The sequence below is a fragment of the Leptodactylus fuscus genome, chromosome 2 (assembly GCF_031893055.1).
Source record: "Leptodactylus fuscus isolate aLepFus1 chromosome 2, aLepFus1.hap2, whole genome shotgun sequence".
Taxonomy (NCBI): Eukaryota; Metazoa; Chordata; class Amphibia; order Anura; family Leptodactylidae; genus Leptodactylus; species Leptodactylus fuscus.
The window spans coordinates 257,001,380-257,019,169 of NC_134266.1; the positions used below are offsets into that span (position 1 = coordinate 257,001,380).

General features: G+C 40.7%; 1 protein-coding gene across 7 annotated transcripts in view; it reads right to left on the minus strand.

Moving 5' to 3' along the window:
• The window catches only part of GRIA4 (glutamate ionotropic receptor AMPA type subunit 4), a 699,790-nt gene that overhangs the window by 46,669 nt on the left and 635,331 nt on the right, over nucleotides 1-17,790 (minus strand). For 5 of the 7 annotated variants that reach the window (XM_075266112.1, XM_075266111.1, XM_075266110.1 and 2 more), the window contains one exon: nucleotides 14,754-14,864. In XM_075266112.1, the coding sequence (XP_075122213.1) occupies nucleotides 14,754-14,864 (111 nt within the window). Of the gene's footprint in view, nucleotides 1-12,914; nucleotides 13,347-14,753; nucleotides 14,865-17,790 lie in introns of those variants that run through there. The other 2 variants (XM_075266115.1, XM_075266116.1) reach the window with 2 other exon arrangements.

Below are 17,790 nucleotides of genomic sequence, written 5' to 3' on the forward strand. Positions count from 1 at the left end.
TTAAGCATCGTCACTGCGAGCCACCCCAAATCAATTAACTGAAACCGGTACAAGCTACATGCTGCAGGCTTAAAGGGGTTGTGCCATTAAGGACACTTTTCTCCTATCCATGGGACTTGGGGCAGGGAATAAGTGTCTGATCGCCAATATTCAGGTGGACAAGGACTAAAGTCTCCCTATAGCCTCTCTGTGAATGGGGCGCTAGAGCGCTTGAATGGCTGGTGCTCCATTCACTGGTATGGGGCTACCACCACTGCAATCTTTGGCAGAATCTGCAACCCTATGGAACTGAATGGAACTCCCCTTTAAAGCCAGATTTTACTTGCACCATATGGATGAGATCTGCATTTGCAGGTTTGTAGCAACTAACCTACTGCAATCACTAATCTTGTGGTCCTTAGAAGGTGTCAAAACGTGAAATTATCCACTAATTTACACAGAAAGAAAGATTTTGTATTCACAAAATGAGAATGAGTGGACTCTTCGAAACTTCTAAGTACCCTCAAGTAGCTTCACACGCAGCAGCAATTAAATAAATCCTTGCCTATAAGCCATCCTTCAATTTATTTCCACCAGAGTGGGAACTCATATTTAGCAGCTCTCTGCTATGACTTACAGTTTCTAGAGCAGGGGTAGGGAACGTACGTCTCTCCAGCTGTTGCAAAACTACAACTTCCAGCATGTATACTTGCTCTGCTGTTCTTGGAACTCCCATGGAAGTGAATGGAACATGTTGGGAGTTGCAGTGTCTCTGCAGCTGGAGAGCCGAAGGTTCCCTACCCCTGCTCTAGAGGCTCAAAGAGGGCCTGGATGCCTTTCTTGTAGAGAAAAATATTATTGATTCTAGATTTTAAGGACACGTTGATCCAGGGTTTTTATACTGACTGCCAGATTTGGAGTCGGGAAGGAATTTTTTCCCCTGAAATGGGACAATTGGCATGAGCCTCATGGTTTTTTTTTACTTCTTTTGGATCAACACTGTAGGGATTGTAGGGTTATAGTTTGGACTTGATGGACTGAGGTCTTTATCCAATTTCATCTATTATGTCACCCCATCTATGACCTACAATTGCTCAAACACGCTACTTGAAGGTAGAAGGGGAGATGTTCACTTCTTCCTTATAGGCAGGATGAATCTACAAGGGCCCCCATAGGCACTATTATAACAGAAGGGCTAGTTCATGTGACAATCTTGTTGTCAAGTAGTATACTGTTTTCTCTTCGGATGAAGAGCTAGGTAGCATTAATCGGCTCAAGTGAGGCAACTTTGAGTGTGGGCATGAAAAAAATTCTACGAACTATTTATCTAATTTGCTTTTATGGTATTCAACTATGCATTTTATTACAAGACATGAACTGACCTATGGAGTAGTAGATGACTTCCAAAACATCTTACAGATTTGTCCTTCTAAATAGCTTATCTCTGGATATTTTGAGGAAAGAAAAGGTAGGGAAGTAGTACCCAAGATTGACATAAAAAAGTACAGAAAACCTACTGTGCTATATTTTGTGGTACTATTGAGTATCGAGAAATTTTCTTCTTTGAGTGTACAAGTCTTGGAGGGTTAGAGCCATGGAATGAACCCGTCCAGGTGAGCTCATGAGATCTCCTCAGTATGACTATTAAACACTGTTATCTGGCCACCTACCACCCAGATTATACATAATAATATACGTTTTAGCCTTGATCTACCTGCAGTATATGAAGATCAGGGCCATTGGATGAACAAGTCCATATGAGCTTCTGACATCTCCACAGGAGGACATTTAAGGTGGTTACACAGAATTACAAAAACATTGCTGATTCCTTGTAGGAAGAGCTCCACACCTATCCATGGGTCATGTAAAGTATTATAGCTCAGCTATATTGAAACTAATGGGGCCTTGGGCGTACACAAAAATCATGGGGCCCCATAGTAAAAATTAAAACAAAACAAAACAGAGAAAACATGGTGAAGATCAATTGTTGTAGAAATACTTTATTTTCAATAGCAGTCGCTTATCATTCCTCCACGACAGGTTCCCCACTGGGTGTGGTGCTGTTTTTGGAAGAAGGTTACCATGTTTTTCTAATCCTGCACAACCTCCGTAAATTTTCATAGTTTACTCTTTGAATTACTCTATGATGTGTTGTAAATGACGTGGGGGAACATAGTTAGACCAAGTGAAGACCGTTTTGGCCATTGTTTGTGGGAATGTTGCCTTAGGAGTGTAAGCCCTAAGTATTTTTTGGTTAGAACTCACTCACTCTTGTTATATGCCTAGTGTATGTGAGACCATCACATGACTAGGACAGATATTCATCTTGTGAATACATTAACTTTAATGAGTCGAAGAAGAGACCTAGACCACCAAGAGGACATGATACACAAGATATAACAGAATGTGCATATTACATAAACTTTATATGCCGGAACCAAAATATCATTTGACAACCAGATGTAAGATTCCCTACATAAATGGATGTCCACCAGTAGGAGTTGAACCAAAGGCATACCATCCAGTCAACCAGATCCCTGTTCTGATGGGTGATAAGGACTATGATAAAGGTATGTACTGTTGGACATCCTTGGTTTGACCAAGTCAGGTTTCTAAGGGTTGGACATTGACTTATAGAGAAGCTACCTATAGGTGGCACTAGAGAGGTAGCCTTGTTCCTTCTGGAAAAGAGCAAATTTCCAAGTTTTCCCAGATACCATTGATACATTGGCTGGATCTCCACAAGGAATCCCCGGATACTGAAAAATGATATGTATCATAGTAAACTTTGGAGGCTACACTATGAAAATAAAGAACAATAGCCTTTGAACAATGGTCCACAGAAACACACCGCTTTAATGCGTCAACAAAAAATATCAATATCAACTAAGAACATAACATAAGCCGACATAGGAGATACAGGTACATTGGTACGGATCTGGAGTTCACATTCACCATGTTGAAACGATACATGAAACATATCATTTACCTTATTAAGCACAGAGAGTACAAATCTGCAGTGTGGTTTCAGGAACATGCCAAAAAATAGAAAACATGCTTTGATATGTCTTTAAATGTTCAGCTTTATTATGGTACAAACCAAATAATACAAAATTCGGGATCTTTTATCAATGCCATAACACAGAGGGTCGCTATACAACGGTCCATAAGATGTAAGACCACAATATTTAAAGGACTACTCCAGAAAAACTGTGTTATGTCAACAGCAAGGATTGAATGGGGGTGGAGCAAGAATTCAAAGAACAGGAAAGGTAGTGGTCAAGCTCCGCCCCTATAGACACTTGCCCAATCTCCGCCCCTACAGACCCTTGCCGTCGGCATAACAGGGTGTCAATTTTTCATGAAGCGTTCCTTTAATTCATACAAATTATCCTTTTACAGATTGAGGCAAATCAAACAACGACTAAAATATACATAGAAGCAAATATCAACTATATGAGATTAAAGCACATCTAGTACATACACTGAAATAATGTATAATACACAGATAGCATATGTATATACACCCGCTGCATACCTCTATGGTACCGGACTTGCTCTCAAAAGTTCGACTCGATCCAAAATATAAAATAAAAGAATTGAATAACATTCAGGATTTTTTTTTAAATTAAAAGGATTTATAGGTAACCATCATTTACTTTATCCAACCTCAGGAAGACAGACCCTAAAGAAGACCATTCACCACCTCCACTGTCTCCAGTTCTCTATATCATTCTATAGGTGTCATCTTGGAATTCGTTCTCTAGCCCCCACCGATCCTGAGCAATCATTTATTTTAGTATCAGCATCCAATTGGGTTCTCTAAAGTCAGTTGGTCTGGAACAGTGATCCTGGGATCACCCACTTGACACTAGAGAACCTACTTAGCATATTGAGGGCAGAAACTAAACTATATGATTGCTCAGGAATGGTGGGGGCTAGAGAAAATATTCTAACGGTATTGGAATCAGTGACACAGCACCTACTGAAGAATGCAAAGGTTTAGAGTTTGTTGAGGGGATGAAAGGTCCTCTTTAAAGGGAGTGTCCAACATAGGCAAATTATAGAAGCAAACTAAAGTACCTTTTAGTTATTTTGATCCTAAGTAGCATCAAGTGTAATAGTTCCAAGCTGCATTAACAATTCTTCAGGCTTCGGAGCTTAGATCTTCCACTATTCCTAATGATGCAATAATTAGGGTTGAGCGATTGTGTTCGGAAAAGATCGGATTCCGATTGGCGATCGAGAAAATTTTATGATCGCGATCGGAATTCTGAACACAATCTTTTTAGGTGGGATCGAGAGCGGTACTATTTCCCACAATGCTTTGCTTAGCCTTCACACTGAGTATACGCTCCGCTCATTCTGAGTGGAGTGTATATTCAGTGTGAAGGCTCCACTGCGGTTCCATAGGAATGAATGGAAGCAGCCGGCACACAGCCTTAACCCCCTGCGCGCCAGCTGCCTCCATTCATTCTAATGGGAGACTAAACTAACATCTCTAGTAGCTACTTACCTCCAGAGATGGCTGCTCCGGTGCCCGATGTTCTCCTTCGCCTCGTTGCCCCGCCTCCCAGGTTAGTGTTTAAAGAGCTAGGAAGGTGGGGCTTGTGGCTTAGGAGAGTGTGGGCGGGAACAGGGCGGGGAGATGTGACGTCTCCCCTCCCAGTACCCACCCACACTCTCCTAACCCGCCCACACTCTCCTAATCTGGGAGGCAGGGGGCAACGAGGTGAGAAGAGCAGCGTGGAGCCACAGCGAGGCGAAGAAGAACACCGGGCACCGGAGCAGCCATCTCTGCAGGTAAGTGGACACCAGGGGAGACTAAGTAGCTAGAGGATTTTTAAAAAATCCTCTGGCTACTTAGTGATTCACTACACAGCGTGGATTCTAACAATTAAATCGTACAATTGTTAGATTCCATGCTGTGTAGTGAATAGGATTGCTTTTAAAATCCGATCTCCGATTAATAAAAAATATCCCATTGACTTGCATTGGGATCGGAATTGGGATCGAGATCGGGTTCGAATGAAAAATGATCGGAAATCGGATTTTAAAATCGATCCTGAAAAGTCAAGATCGGCTCCTCCCTAGCAATAATGATTTGTATTCATGGTAGTCTTTAGGCCTGGTTTTATAGTACTCACTATATGGAAAGCTTAGTAGTATCACAGATAAGCTCTATGCACCAAGATTGCCGTCTGTTTCCAATGAACCGGGAGAATTGTGAATGCAGCTCTGGGCTCTAAGACATCTAGCAATTAAGGACCAGTTTAACTACTCTTATAATCTCCTTCATTAATTCAGTCATTTCCCATAAATTACTACAGTCACTATCTATAGATTGCATTGGTTCAGATAACTCTTGTCAAGCGCATATTGACAAATGTAGTGCTATATTGGACAAGGAGTATTCATTATAGTCCAATAAAACAATTTACTACTCTGCCTAGGCAGCATCAATAAGACAGGAAAATTTATATCGGGGTCAATGATTAAAAATATTCAGCTTAAAGGAACTTGACACTGGGATTTGTCCAATTATTACAAGTGCAGCTTACGGTTACTCCTGTAGTACTGACTAGCAGGATACAGGTCTAATCACTATATAATTTACAAGATATCCCTGCCACCGTTTTAGTCCTCTCTTGGGTTTGCTAATTGGTCGAGAGGTCACATGACCTAATTTAATACAGCCCAAGAGGAGACCTCTTTCTAAGTCGTCTAAAAAATGGCTGGCTTCTCTAGTCTCCTGGAAGGACATTAAAAGGGTTTTCTGAAATTTAGACATTAATAATCTACTTGAAGGATAGGTCATCAATATCAGATCGGTGGGTATCCAAAACCCAACACCTCCATAAATCAGCTGATGGGTCTAATATGGTATAGAGAGCCAACTATGTATATAGACACCTCTGTGCAATGGCCCAGTTTTCTGGTATATATTGCATAAAAAGTTGCATTTTCTTGGAAGCTTGCACAAAAAAATTGCAACTTTTTCATTGCTATTTTTCCAAAAATTGGAGGGTGGATAGATTGTGCATGGGCAGGGCCATCAGCCTCAGTAGATTTATTATCATTTATGCCTGAAATCTGACGTACATGATGTCAGAAATGAATGCCAGCTACGACCTGGCATACATTTCCCTTTAGGAGCACAGCCCGGAAGTGGGTGCACCTTCATAAATCTGCCCGAATGTGTTTTAGCCATGCTGGGTTACTGCAGCTCAGCACCCTTTTATTTGAATGGGAAATGAGTTGAAAACCTGTCTGCTTCAGGCTCTATACACTGTGTTAGTTCTGGTGACCTATGCTTCTGATATCAACTCATTGGTGGGCTGTTGGGTAATGGATCTCCATTGATCTGGTATTGATGATCAATACTAAGGATAAGGATACAGCAGATTATCAATATCTAAATTCCAGAAAAATCCTTACAATGGGTTTTCCACGATTAGAAGTCATGTCACCTCCAAGTCACCTACTCTACTTGGGCAGTAACTAGAGATGAGCGAAAACTGTTTGGATCAGCCGATCCGAACAACACGCTCCCATAGAAATGAATGGAAGCACCTGGCACGTACACTTTGCCGGCGGCCGGTCGCCGTGCCAGATGCTTCCATTCATTTCTATGGGAGCGTGCTGTTCGGATCGGCTGATCCGAACAGTGTTCGCTCATCTCTAGCAGTAACATCACACCCATTGGTTACATGAACATTCTAGATACAGTATGACCAGGTGACCAATGGATGTGATGTCACTGTGAGAAGAGGTAGTGGAGATCTTTCTAAAAGAAAGCAGCCATGGTTTATAATCCTGGATAACCCCTTTAAGAGTCCTCAATTTTACCTTTTTGTCACCTTCTATTGGTCATCTACAGATTACTAAATGCTTACATTGCCAGTACTGTGTCTAGTTACTCATTTCTTATTCAGTCATTAAAAAATATACATTTTCCAAAAACCCAGTTTTCACATTAATGCCCCAAAATTCATATAATGAGCTGAATAACAGAATTCCCTCCTGGGATGTTTCAGTCTGAACATATAAAACATGGCACACAATGCAAAGCTTATACCGACATCTAGCATTTACTGTACAATAACAGCTTTAAAGCAGAACTTTGTAGAGCGGAGATTCTTTCTACAGCACATGCTATACTAAACATCAGTCAAGGCTTAGCTTACGTGTAAGGAGATAGCAGTAGAGAAATGTAAAGCAGAAGCCGTTTTATATACATAAATGATAATAAATAGGTAACCATTAGAAATTTCATTCCAACTTTATTGTACATATAATCATACTATGGTTGATCGTAGGCCAATAAGCTATATCATAATTGAGTTTAAGTCAAGCTTTGCTATAAGCTTATCTTAGATGACCACAATATAGCAGTATTTTAGGACTAGTACTACAGCCACAACACATGATCCTCGGCAGTTTTATGCTAAGTTCACACTAGCATTTGGCTTTCCAATCTTTGGTTCCACTTGGGGAACCGAAAAACAGAAAGCTACTCCACTTAAAATCTACGGAAACCAAGAGACTCCATAGAGTTTAATGGGGTCCACCGAGTTTCCCTCCAGTTTACGGAAAAATGCAGAGAGAAAAATTCTTTAAGCAAAACTTTTCTCTCCATATTTTTCTAGAAGATTCGGGGACAGAGACCCTGAATGGAGTTTGAATGCGGGCTGAACTTAAACAAAAAGAACAGAAAATATAAAGAGCGCTACTGTAGAGTAAGCTTATAACTATATTTATTAGGTTCCAAAAGATGGTTAAAGAGATGACTACGTGTTTCAACACCGGTCAGGTGTCTTCATCAGGCCACAGAGAGACTCAAATCAGCAGACAAAGGTTCAAACTCTTCTCAACCTTCCTCTTCTCTTGAGAAGAGCTTGAAACTTTAGCTGCTGTGTTTTTGGCTCTCTGCGGCCTGATGAAGACACCTGACCGGTGTCGAAATGCATAGCCCACTTTTATGCTGCCTTTTGGAACCTAATAAATACAGTAGCGCTCTATATTCTTCCTGGTCTTTTTGTTTTGTTTTATTGAACTATTTTCACCACCCAAGCGGGTTGATGTTCGGGCAAGAGCTGCAACTGTCCTCACTGGGTATCTCCAGAGAATCCATGAACGGGTGCTGGGTACTTTTTTCATATGGTTATAAATATGGTGATCTAACACTAGGTTCACACTAGTGTTTGGATCTCCGTCATTTGGGTCCACATGGAGATGCAAAACTGGAGACCCTGTCTGCTAAACAACAGTTACCCAAGAAAACCCTCAGGCCCCATAGACTATAATGGGGTCTGCCGAGTTTCTACCTGGTTTCCATTAGTTTTATACTGAAACCTCCTTGTAGGACTTTTCTTTCTGTTGATTTTAAGCGGAATCTGGGACAGAGTCTCCCACGAAATTCTAGTGTGAACCTAGTGTAAGTTTGGTTCGGCAGAAACACACAGGCTGCAGAGTTCCAGCTGTAATACAAAGCCTAAACTGAAGCCATATTACATGTCTGAAATAGGTCTAGCACAAGCCATATAACTGCAAATATTCATTGACACTTTATTACCTGCTTTGCTATTGACACATTTTTGGTTTAAAAGTGCATTCCAGCTGCAAAGTTTTTGGAAAGGCATCGGTGAGTATTGTAAAATAAAATAATATTTACCAAACCACAAACCAAAGAAAAAGTGGCACCTTACTGGACTAATTCTTATATTCCTTTATTGGCACAACATAAAGGGGCACCATGATGCTGGCTATTGTCAGGTGAGCAGCCATTACAAGCTACAAGACCTTCCTAGTCTTCTGGTCAGAAAGCTAATCGATGTTCTACTAGTAGTGCAAAATGGCCCATCTCTGCACAGTCACTAGCATCTTGTTGCCCACTTTATTTTGTGCCAATAAAGGAACATAGTAATCGGCTTGGTGGCTGCCGGTTTTTCTTTTGTGTCTGGATATATCACTGAGAATCATTGGCTGAGCTCCCCGGAGAGCCTGTGTTGACATACTTACAATACAATAACATTTGGAGGTGGAAGTGACAGCATCTTACTGACCTCACCAATCCTACTCTGCTCTTCCCAGTCTCTGCCCATCTCTGTACTTCATCCAATGATGACCTCCCAACACAGAAATGTAACTACTGTGGCCAACCAGTGCCAACTAGGGAGATGTGTTACACATGAAGTACTCATATGTCCATGTTGGGATGTCATTGCCGGAGCTACAAGTACAGGAATCGGCAAGAAACTGGGAAGCATCAGAACAGGAGTAGCAGGGGCATTGGAAGAGTGAAGATGAACTCTTTTATGAGTCACAATATTTTAAGCTGTTGGCCAATTTTGGGCTGGAAAACGCCTTTAATGCTATACAGTATATGAAACCACTGAACTTTTTGCTACATGGAAACCATTAAGCGCACACTAGCTGCTGCAGAGAGATCTTGGATTTCCCATTCTGCCTGGGCTACGGTCTGACTGATGCGTTAGGTGTTGATCGCTGATGGCTAAATCAGCTGCTTTAAAGTGTTATATGTGTTAAAATAGATTTCTAAGATTTACATATTGATGCCCTATCTCTAGAATAGGCCACAGATATCAGAACAGTGAGTGTCTGACACCAAGCACCCTCATAGATCAAGTAATATTGGAAGCCACAGCCGTGGCAACTGGCACCGTGCACAGAGGTGGAAAAAGACATTATGTAGTAGCCATTTTTGGTCAGATTTCATTCATTTGAATGGAAACTGGGCTGTAGTAACCAATAACGACCACTACACAGTGTCCAGAGCTTCCTGTCTCCAGTTCTATACAATGTGCTAGTTTCAGCAGCCTTGGCTCCACATATCAGCTTCTCTGTGAGGTTGCTGGGTGTTGGATAGCCACTGATTTAGTATTGATGAACTAATCTAAGGATAAATCATCAATATCTAAATCCTATAAAAAAACCTTTTCTCTATGTTCAGGTCCTTGGGGCCTCGAAATAGTGAAACCCAATCCGCTAACATATACTATAATGGAGTCCGCTTGGTTTCAGCCCAGTTTCTGCCGACACATTTGGAGAAAAAAGTTCTGCTTACAGGACTTTTCTTCTGCATTTTTCAAGCAGAATGCCGGACGAAATCCAGCAATGGAAAGCGAGCGCTGGTGTGAATCTAGCCTTAGCGCATTAGCACTAGAGATGAGCGAACAGTAAAATGTTCGAGATTCGATATTCGTTTCGAGTAGCCCCTCAATATTCGACTACTCGAATCGAATATCGAACCCTATTATAGTCTATGGGGGGAAAATGCTCGTTTCAGGGGTAGGCAACATTCGATCAAATTATACTTACCAAGTCCACGAGTGAGGGTCGGGCTGGATCCTCCGAGAAGTCTTCACTGTGCAGCGTCCCCGCGGCATCTTCCGGCTCTGAATTCACTCTGCCAGGCATCGGGCCTGGGCAGAGCCGACTGCGCATGTCCGCACTACAAGCGGGCATGCGCAGTCGGCTCTGCCCAGGCCCGATGCCTGGCAGAGTGAATTCAGAGCCGGAAGATGCCGCGGGGACGCTGCAAGGAGAAGACTTCTAAAGGTAGGAGAAGAGCCAGCGTTGATTGGCCGACTGCATAGTATTCGGCCAATCGATGCTGGTTCTGCATCGAACTTTTCCATTCGAATAGCGAGTGGTACTCGATCGAGTACGAGTATTTTGAATACCGTAGTATTCGATCAAATACCTACTCGATCGAGTACTACTCGCTCATCTCTAATTAGCAATATTATATCTTTTATATGTAATTTTTTACACCATGAATTAATAACTTACCCTATCCTAAATTATTCCTGGACTATTATCTCACATGCTTATTATCCAATATTTCACCATTGTTAATACAAAAAACAATTGATGATGATGGAAACTGGCACTCAGTTATATGCTGCACATTCAAGAGTCAGGACTCTGGAAGAGCAAATGTAGTGAGGGGGTTGGGCATGGGAGGATGGACATGGTGGAATCCCTTCTCAATTCTTGGTCGTTGTTTGTAGTCTCACTCAAATTAAGTCAAGATGTAGCAATGTTTATCTCAAAAGGGCATATGTAAAATAGCAGTTCCGCACAGAGCCCTTTGATCAGGAGAACGGGGGATCAAAAATCCCCCTAAGTCTTCCTTGTGAAAGGAGTGCCAGTGCACTTGCATGATCGGTGCTACATTCACTTCTATGGGGCTGCTGTTACCGCAATCTCCGGCAGCATCCAAATCCCAATCGAAGTGAGTGTGGCTCAAGGGCGCCGGTACTCCATTCACAAGGAGGCTTTAGGGGGCTTTGGTCCTCCCATTCTCCTGATCACTGTGGACCCAATCATTGGGCACCCAGTGATCGGATATTTATCCCCTGTCCAATGGATAGGAATAAGTGTCCATTATGGGATAGCCCATTTAAGTCCAAAATTAGGTACGGATTTATTCCTTAGTCATCTTTATTCTGATCAGAGCTAAATTTTTCTGACACAAATGTCCAAATTCTCCGTAAAGACTTTTTCCCTGTGTGTGCCCAATTTATTAATCACTTACTCTTTTTTTAAAAAAATATTTGTACCTATTGTGCCTTTTTTTTTCAAAATTCTAAAATTTATTTGCACGAGCATGTTCCACATCTAACTTGGCTTAAAAAATTCACCAAAATATAGACTTAGGCCGGGCCCCACGGGCCAGAAATGCCTCAATTTGCCCACAGTGGAAACGCAACAGGAAAAATCACGGCATTATACAGTATAGGCAAAGTGGATGGGATTCATACGAAACCCATGCCACTTTGCGTTTAAAACTGCTTCGTGGACATGCTGCGATTTCCAAAACCGGAGTAGTTTTGGAAGTTGCAGCATGTCAATTATATCTATGGAAACGCTGGTGGCTTTCCTGTAGATATAATGGTAACAGAAAGTCAGCGGAGGAAAACTCTGTGAACTTTCTGTTCAATGCGCTGCGGGAAGAGACGCGTTGCATTCCTGCCGCGGTTGTTATCACAGCGGATTAGCACTGCGTATCGTCCTGTGGGGCCTTAGCCTTACAGTTCATAATTAGAGATGAGCGAGTAGTACTCGATCGAGTAGGTATTCGATCGAATACTACGGTATTCGAAATACTCGTACTTGATCGAGTACCACTCGCTGTTCAAATGTAAAAGTTCAATGCAGAACCAGCATTGATTGGCGAATGCTATGCAGTCGGCCAATCAACGCTGGTTCTTCTCCTACCTTTAGAAGTCTTCTCCATGCAGCTTCCCCGCGGCGTCTTCCGGCTCTGAATTCACTCTGCCAGGCATCGGGCCTGGGCAGAGCCGACTGCGCATATCCGGTTGTAGTATGGGCATGCGCAGTTGGCTCTGCCCAGGCCCGATGCCTGGCAGACTGAATTTAGAGCCAGAAGATGCCGCGGGGACGCTGCACAGAGAAGACTTCTCGGAGGATCCAGGCCGACCCTCACTTGTGGACTTGGTAAGTATAATTTGATCGAACGTTGCCTACTCCTGAAACGAGCATTTCCCCCCATAGACTATAATAGGGATCAATATTCGATTCGAGTAGTCGAATATTGAGGGGCTACTCAAAACGAATATTGAACCTCGAACATTTTACTGTTCGCTCATCTCTAATCATAATAGATTAGCCAGCAGCAGCGGTTTACTTACCTGTTAACAGTTTCCATTCAGCAATACACTTATTACTATGTGAAAATAGCAAAATTGGTAATACAAAGAGATATAAAGACGCTAGATTGTATAGTTTTGGCTATATAACTTGAAGTTGGAGCTTTAGTTTTAACAACTATTATAATTGCTTAATTTTACATTTCAAATAAAAAATAATTGTGATTTCGAAATCTTTCAGATTTGAAAATTGAGAATGAAATTTAAATTAAAATTTAGAATTTATTTCCAAATATATAATTTCATCTAAATGAGAGTAGTAGTCCTAAACTCATGCCTAAAGGTTTATTTATAACGATAAGACTTAAGAAAGCCTTAAGCTTTCTTATGTATTTTTGATTTGATAACCTGGGGGTAAATTTGTACTTTGTGTCAGTACTATTCTGCCATAATATGATCTGAAGGCAATTTTAACAATAATTCAAAAGATGATTATAAAGTCAGGAGGATATTTATCCACAGTACAGTTTTAAGGAAAGAAACAAAAATGAAAAAACAAAAAGTTTTACTATTTGGACTACAATGGTGATTTATACTTGAGCCATAGCAAGGAATGGTCGCTGGATCTTGAAAATCTGTTCTTTCTTGATCAATTTCTTAAAATAGGATTCTTCATCAGAGGCTGAAAAGAGGAGGACTGTACTGAAGTATGATTTCCCATTACTGAATCTTTTAGGAAAAAAAAATATGCACCGTACAAAAAGCTCACAGAGTCTACAAAGCATCATGCAAATGCAATCTAACTGTTCCTGAATTGATTTGTGTGTCCTGTATTTATGGTAATGTTTTGACAAAAATAGCTTTGCCAACTTTAGGGCTCTACCGTTTTAGACAAAAAGTAAAAAAAAAACCCTCTAAACTTGTAATACCCATTGAAAATACACTTCTTTATTTCATCACTTTAATGTCAAGTGTAACAGAGCGGGTGAAAAGTGCAGGGAAGTGTAGTGGAAAGTCCAGACAATAAAGGTCACCCTCCACCCGCCTGTTTTGACAACTGATTTAAAGGGCAGAGTTGAAGGGCTGACTTTGGAAGCTGACAAATACACTTGATATAACTGCACCATAAAGAAACGTGATTTGTGTTCCACTGTTCTATCATGAAACATAAGGATTTTCTTAGCTTTTCTTGGTTCAGTGTAGTCAGTTAGAAGTCAATGTACTAAATTGCAAATGTACCTCTTAACTGAAGTTAATGTATCACATTGACAGCAATAAGTATTGGCAAAGTGTAGAAATAACTGTCCCTGGTGCTGAAAGCAACAACTTATTCTGGAAGAAAATTTGGAAATGAAAATGCTAAACAGAGAAATATAAATGAAATTATTATGATATATAGCTGCAATATAAAAGATTTGTAAAATCAGGAATATTTTACACTCCTTCACTTTGTAATGTGATAACACGTTTTATATTGCATGCATTTGTCTGAAATATCAGTCATTTTTTTGCCAAATCAACAAAGAAAATAGGGAACAAAATATCTAAAAAAAAAAAAAAATAACTCACAAGTTAACTATAACCTAAATGCAAAAACGTAATAATGTTAAATACAGATGTAGCCATCTTCAACTTGAAACTAACTTGCTGCACAGGGATAACTCACAACAAATGCCATTGTTTTTATAATAACTAAATCGTTGGCCATTGTTTTCCTCAATTTCCGAATCAATTAAAAAAAATGTAATAAAAATATAAAGAATATAATAATAATTATAATAGTAATAATGAACTATTTAATTTGGTCTAGAAAGAACTCACACATCAATTTTGTGGGTGGTAATTTGCCAGAAAAAAAATATATTTGAAGCAATTTCCACTAATTATGCAAATCCATGGGTAATTGAAGTCTTGACTGCTCAGGGAAAAAAATAAAAAAAAGTTCCACTCAAAAGATATCCAGTGGCAAAACCCAAGGCTGTCCCAAGAAAACTGGGACACGATCAAGCTTCAAGCTACATTAATGCTTTATAAATTACAAGTGAATTTAAGAGATGCTATACTTTTAGATCTTGGCCACACGAGAATAATCTAAATATCAAAGATTACTAAAAAATAAAAAAGAAGGAAACTTACCAGAATTGTTGTCACAACAACTGTCCTGTTTTCAATTGCTGATGAGTCGTTTCTGAAGGTAGGTTCGTGTTGAAGCAAAACCAACTTATCCATATCATTCCAGTATCCGATCTGCAAGAAAAAAATAGTAAAAAGAATTATAGACCAAACAATTAAAATAATGGCTTAAGCCTGGCTCACATCTGCGTTCGGTATTCTCTTCTGGGAGTCTGCTTGGGGACCCCTCGAATGGAAAACCAAATGCATTAAAAAGCGGTGCGCAATGAAAGCACACAACCCCATAGACTATAATGGGGTCCGTGTGTTTTCCGCATAGTGTCCGCATGAATCATATGGAGAGGAAAGTAGTTCTTGAAGTACTTTTTCTCTCCGCATGACTCGTGCGGACACCACTCGAAAAACACACGGACCCTATTATAGTCTATGGGGTCTGTGTGCTTTCATTGCACACCGCTTGTCAATGTGTTCAGTATTCCGTTTAGAGGTCCCCAAGCTGATTCCCCGAATACTGAACGCGGATGTGAACCGGGCCTTAAAATGCTTTTGCAGGATCAGAACATCATGTAACAATATATAATATGCAAATTGAAGGTAATCGTTTAACAGCATTATACAGGATTCCAAAATCACAGTTATTTTCTTCCAAAAACAGCAGCACATCATGTGTATGCATCTCAGTCAACATTCTTGAAGCTATGGGCATATGTGGTGCTGTTTCTGGAAGAAAGCAGCCATGTTTTTCTTTTTTTTCTATATGGTCAATGTCGGTTTATTAACTCGTCGGCAGCTCATGTTGAATCATAACTTTTAGAAGAGGGGGAAGTAAAAAGCTAAAATATCAAATGGCTGTGGAAAGAACATGATTATTTACAATGGAGTAAAATAGTGCGCAATGGACAATAGGTTCCTGCTAGCAATCGGGTTTCCGTCTTTGGGGGTAAGAAAAAAGGAGACCCTATCCACTTAAGAAGCGGTTACATATGGAAAAGAGAAATGTAAATCCCATAAATATTTGGTGTGACATCAGGCCCTTGCATTCCACAATTTGTATAGGTAGCTTTTGAACTCTGCAGAAAGGATGTAGATGTGGATGTAGGATTGATCCAATCCTTCTGTCTCTTCATGTCATCCCAGACAGACTGGATGGGCAGATCAGGGCTCTGCAGGGGCTGGATCATCACTTTCAGGACTCCTCCTCCAAAGGGAAAAGTTCACACCAAATATTAATGGGATTTATATTTCTCTTTTCTTCATTGACTTCATTATGTTAATTGACAAATGTAAACTTAACTCTTCTATCTCTGAAAGGATTCTTACTTTGCATCTATCTATCTATCTATCTATCTATCTATCTATCTATCTATATATATATTAGTACTGTAGTATTTTAGCAAAGTGTGTCAACCAAAGAAGAAAAAACAAAACTGGGTAAGAACTTAAATAACAGCCAAGGTGACGTATCCAAATGAACAGACTTGTTAGGTTGTGTTTACCAATTAAGGGAATTAAAGGTTTCAAAATAACACAGATTTAGTAAAATACAGAACAGAGGGCGATGAGGGAACTGCAGGAGGGGAGAGAGATAACAAAGCTCTTAGGGCCTGTGTACACGATGTAACGCGGCGCTCATTCTATCACGTAAACTCGTGTCAGAGCCAGCGCTTCAAAACAGAATCCCATTGACTTCAATGGGTTCCGTGTAATGCGCGCTACACATTGAAATTGTCAGAATGAGCGCCGCGTTACATCGTGTGAGAAAAGAAGTGGATGGTGAGAGAAAACAAGGGACACTTAAACAATAAGTCTCCATCTAAAGTGACCAAAAAAGAAGGGGGAAGATAGTGAGTTACATTATTATTTTGCATACTTGTATAGCATCAACATATTCCACATCCTTGCAGTGCTGGAGCCCTAGATTCGAATCATGCCAGGAAAAATATCTGCAAGGAGTTTGTATGTTCTCTCTGTGTTTGTGTGGATTTCCTCCAATTCCACAAAAAAATATCAATAGGAAAAAAAAAAAAAGTGTACATCGTTATTCCTATATGGGGCTCTCAATCTACATGTAAAAAAAAACAAAAACAAAACAAATCTAAATTCCCTATCAGTACGTCTTTGCAATGTGGGAGGAAACCGGAGTACCCAAAGGAAGCCCACAAACATGGGATGCAGATGTTGTCCATGGTCAGAATCAAACCTAGGACTCCAGTGCTGCAAGACTACTTGTTCACTAGATGAGCGTGGACCAAACCTCCAATTTGTCTCAGAAGATACATTCAGCTTTTTTCATTAGTCATATACCATCATAGCTATCTTTTAATCTCAGAAAACTCTATGGTCTGTTTTCTCTCCCCTGTTCCACATCTAGAGATGAGCGAGTAGAATTCGATCGAGTAGGTATTTGATAGAATACTACAGTATTCAAAATACTCGTACTCATTCGAATACTACTCGCTATTCACAGTAAAGATTCGATTCAGAACCAGCATTGATTGGCCGAATGCTATAGCATTCTGCAGCAGGCTCATCCTTGCTAGTCGGGAGAGCTGGCAATTTTCATTTAAGCGGGAGCTGACTTTTTCTCATAGGAATGCATTGACCAGTGTTGATTGGCCGAATGCTATACAGTGTACAGCATTCGGCCAATCAACGCTGGTTCTGCAGGAGGCTCATCAGTGATAAGGCATAGTCTAAGATCGGACCACAATGGAGACTGCTGTGGTCCGATCTTAGACTCCGCCTCTTCACAGACAAGCCTCCGGCAGAACCAGCGTTGATTGGCCGAATGCTGTACCCTGTATAGCATTCGGCCAATCAACGCTGGTCAATGCATTCCTATGAGAAAAAGTCAGCTCCGCATAACCGAAAGTTGCCAGCTCTCCCGATTAGCAAAGAAGAGCCTGCTGCAGAACCAGCATTGATACAGTGTATAGCATTCGTCCAATCAATGCTGGTTCTGCAGCAGGCTCTTCTTTGCTAATCGGGAGAGCTGGCAACTTCTGCAGGACGAGTAAGTTCACATTAGCGTTTGCGTCCC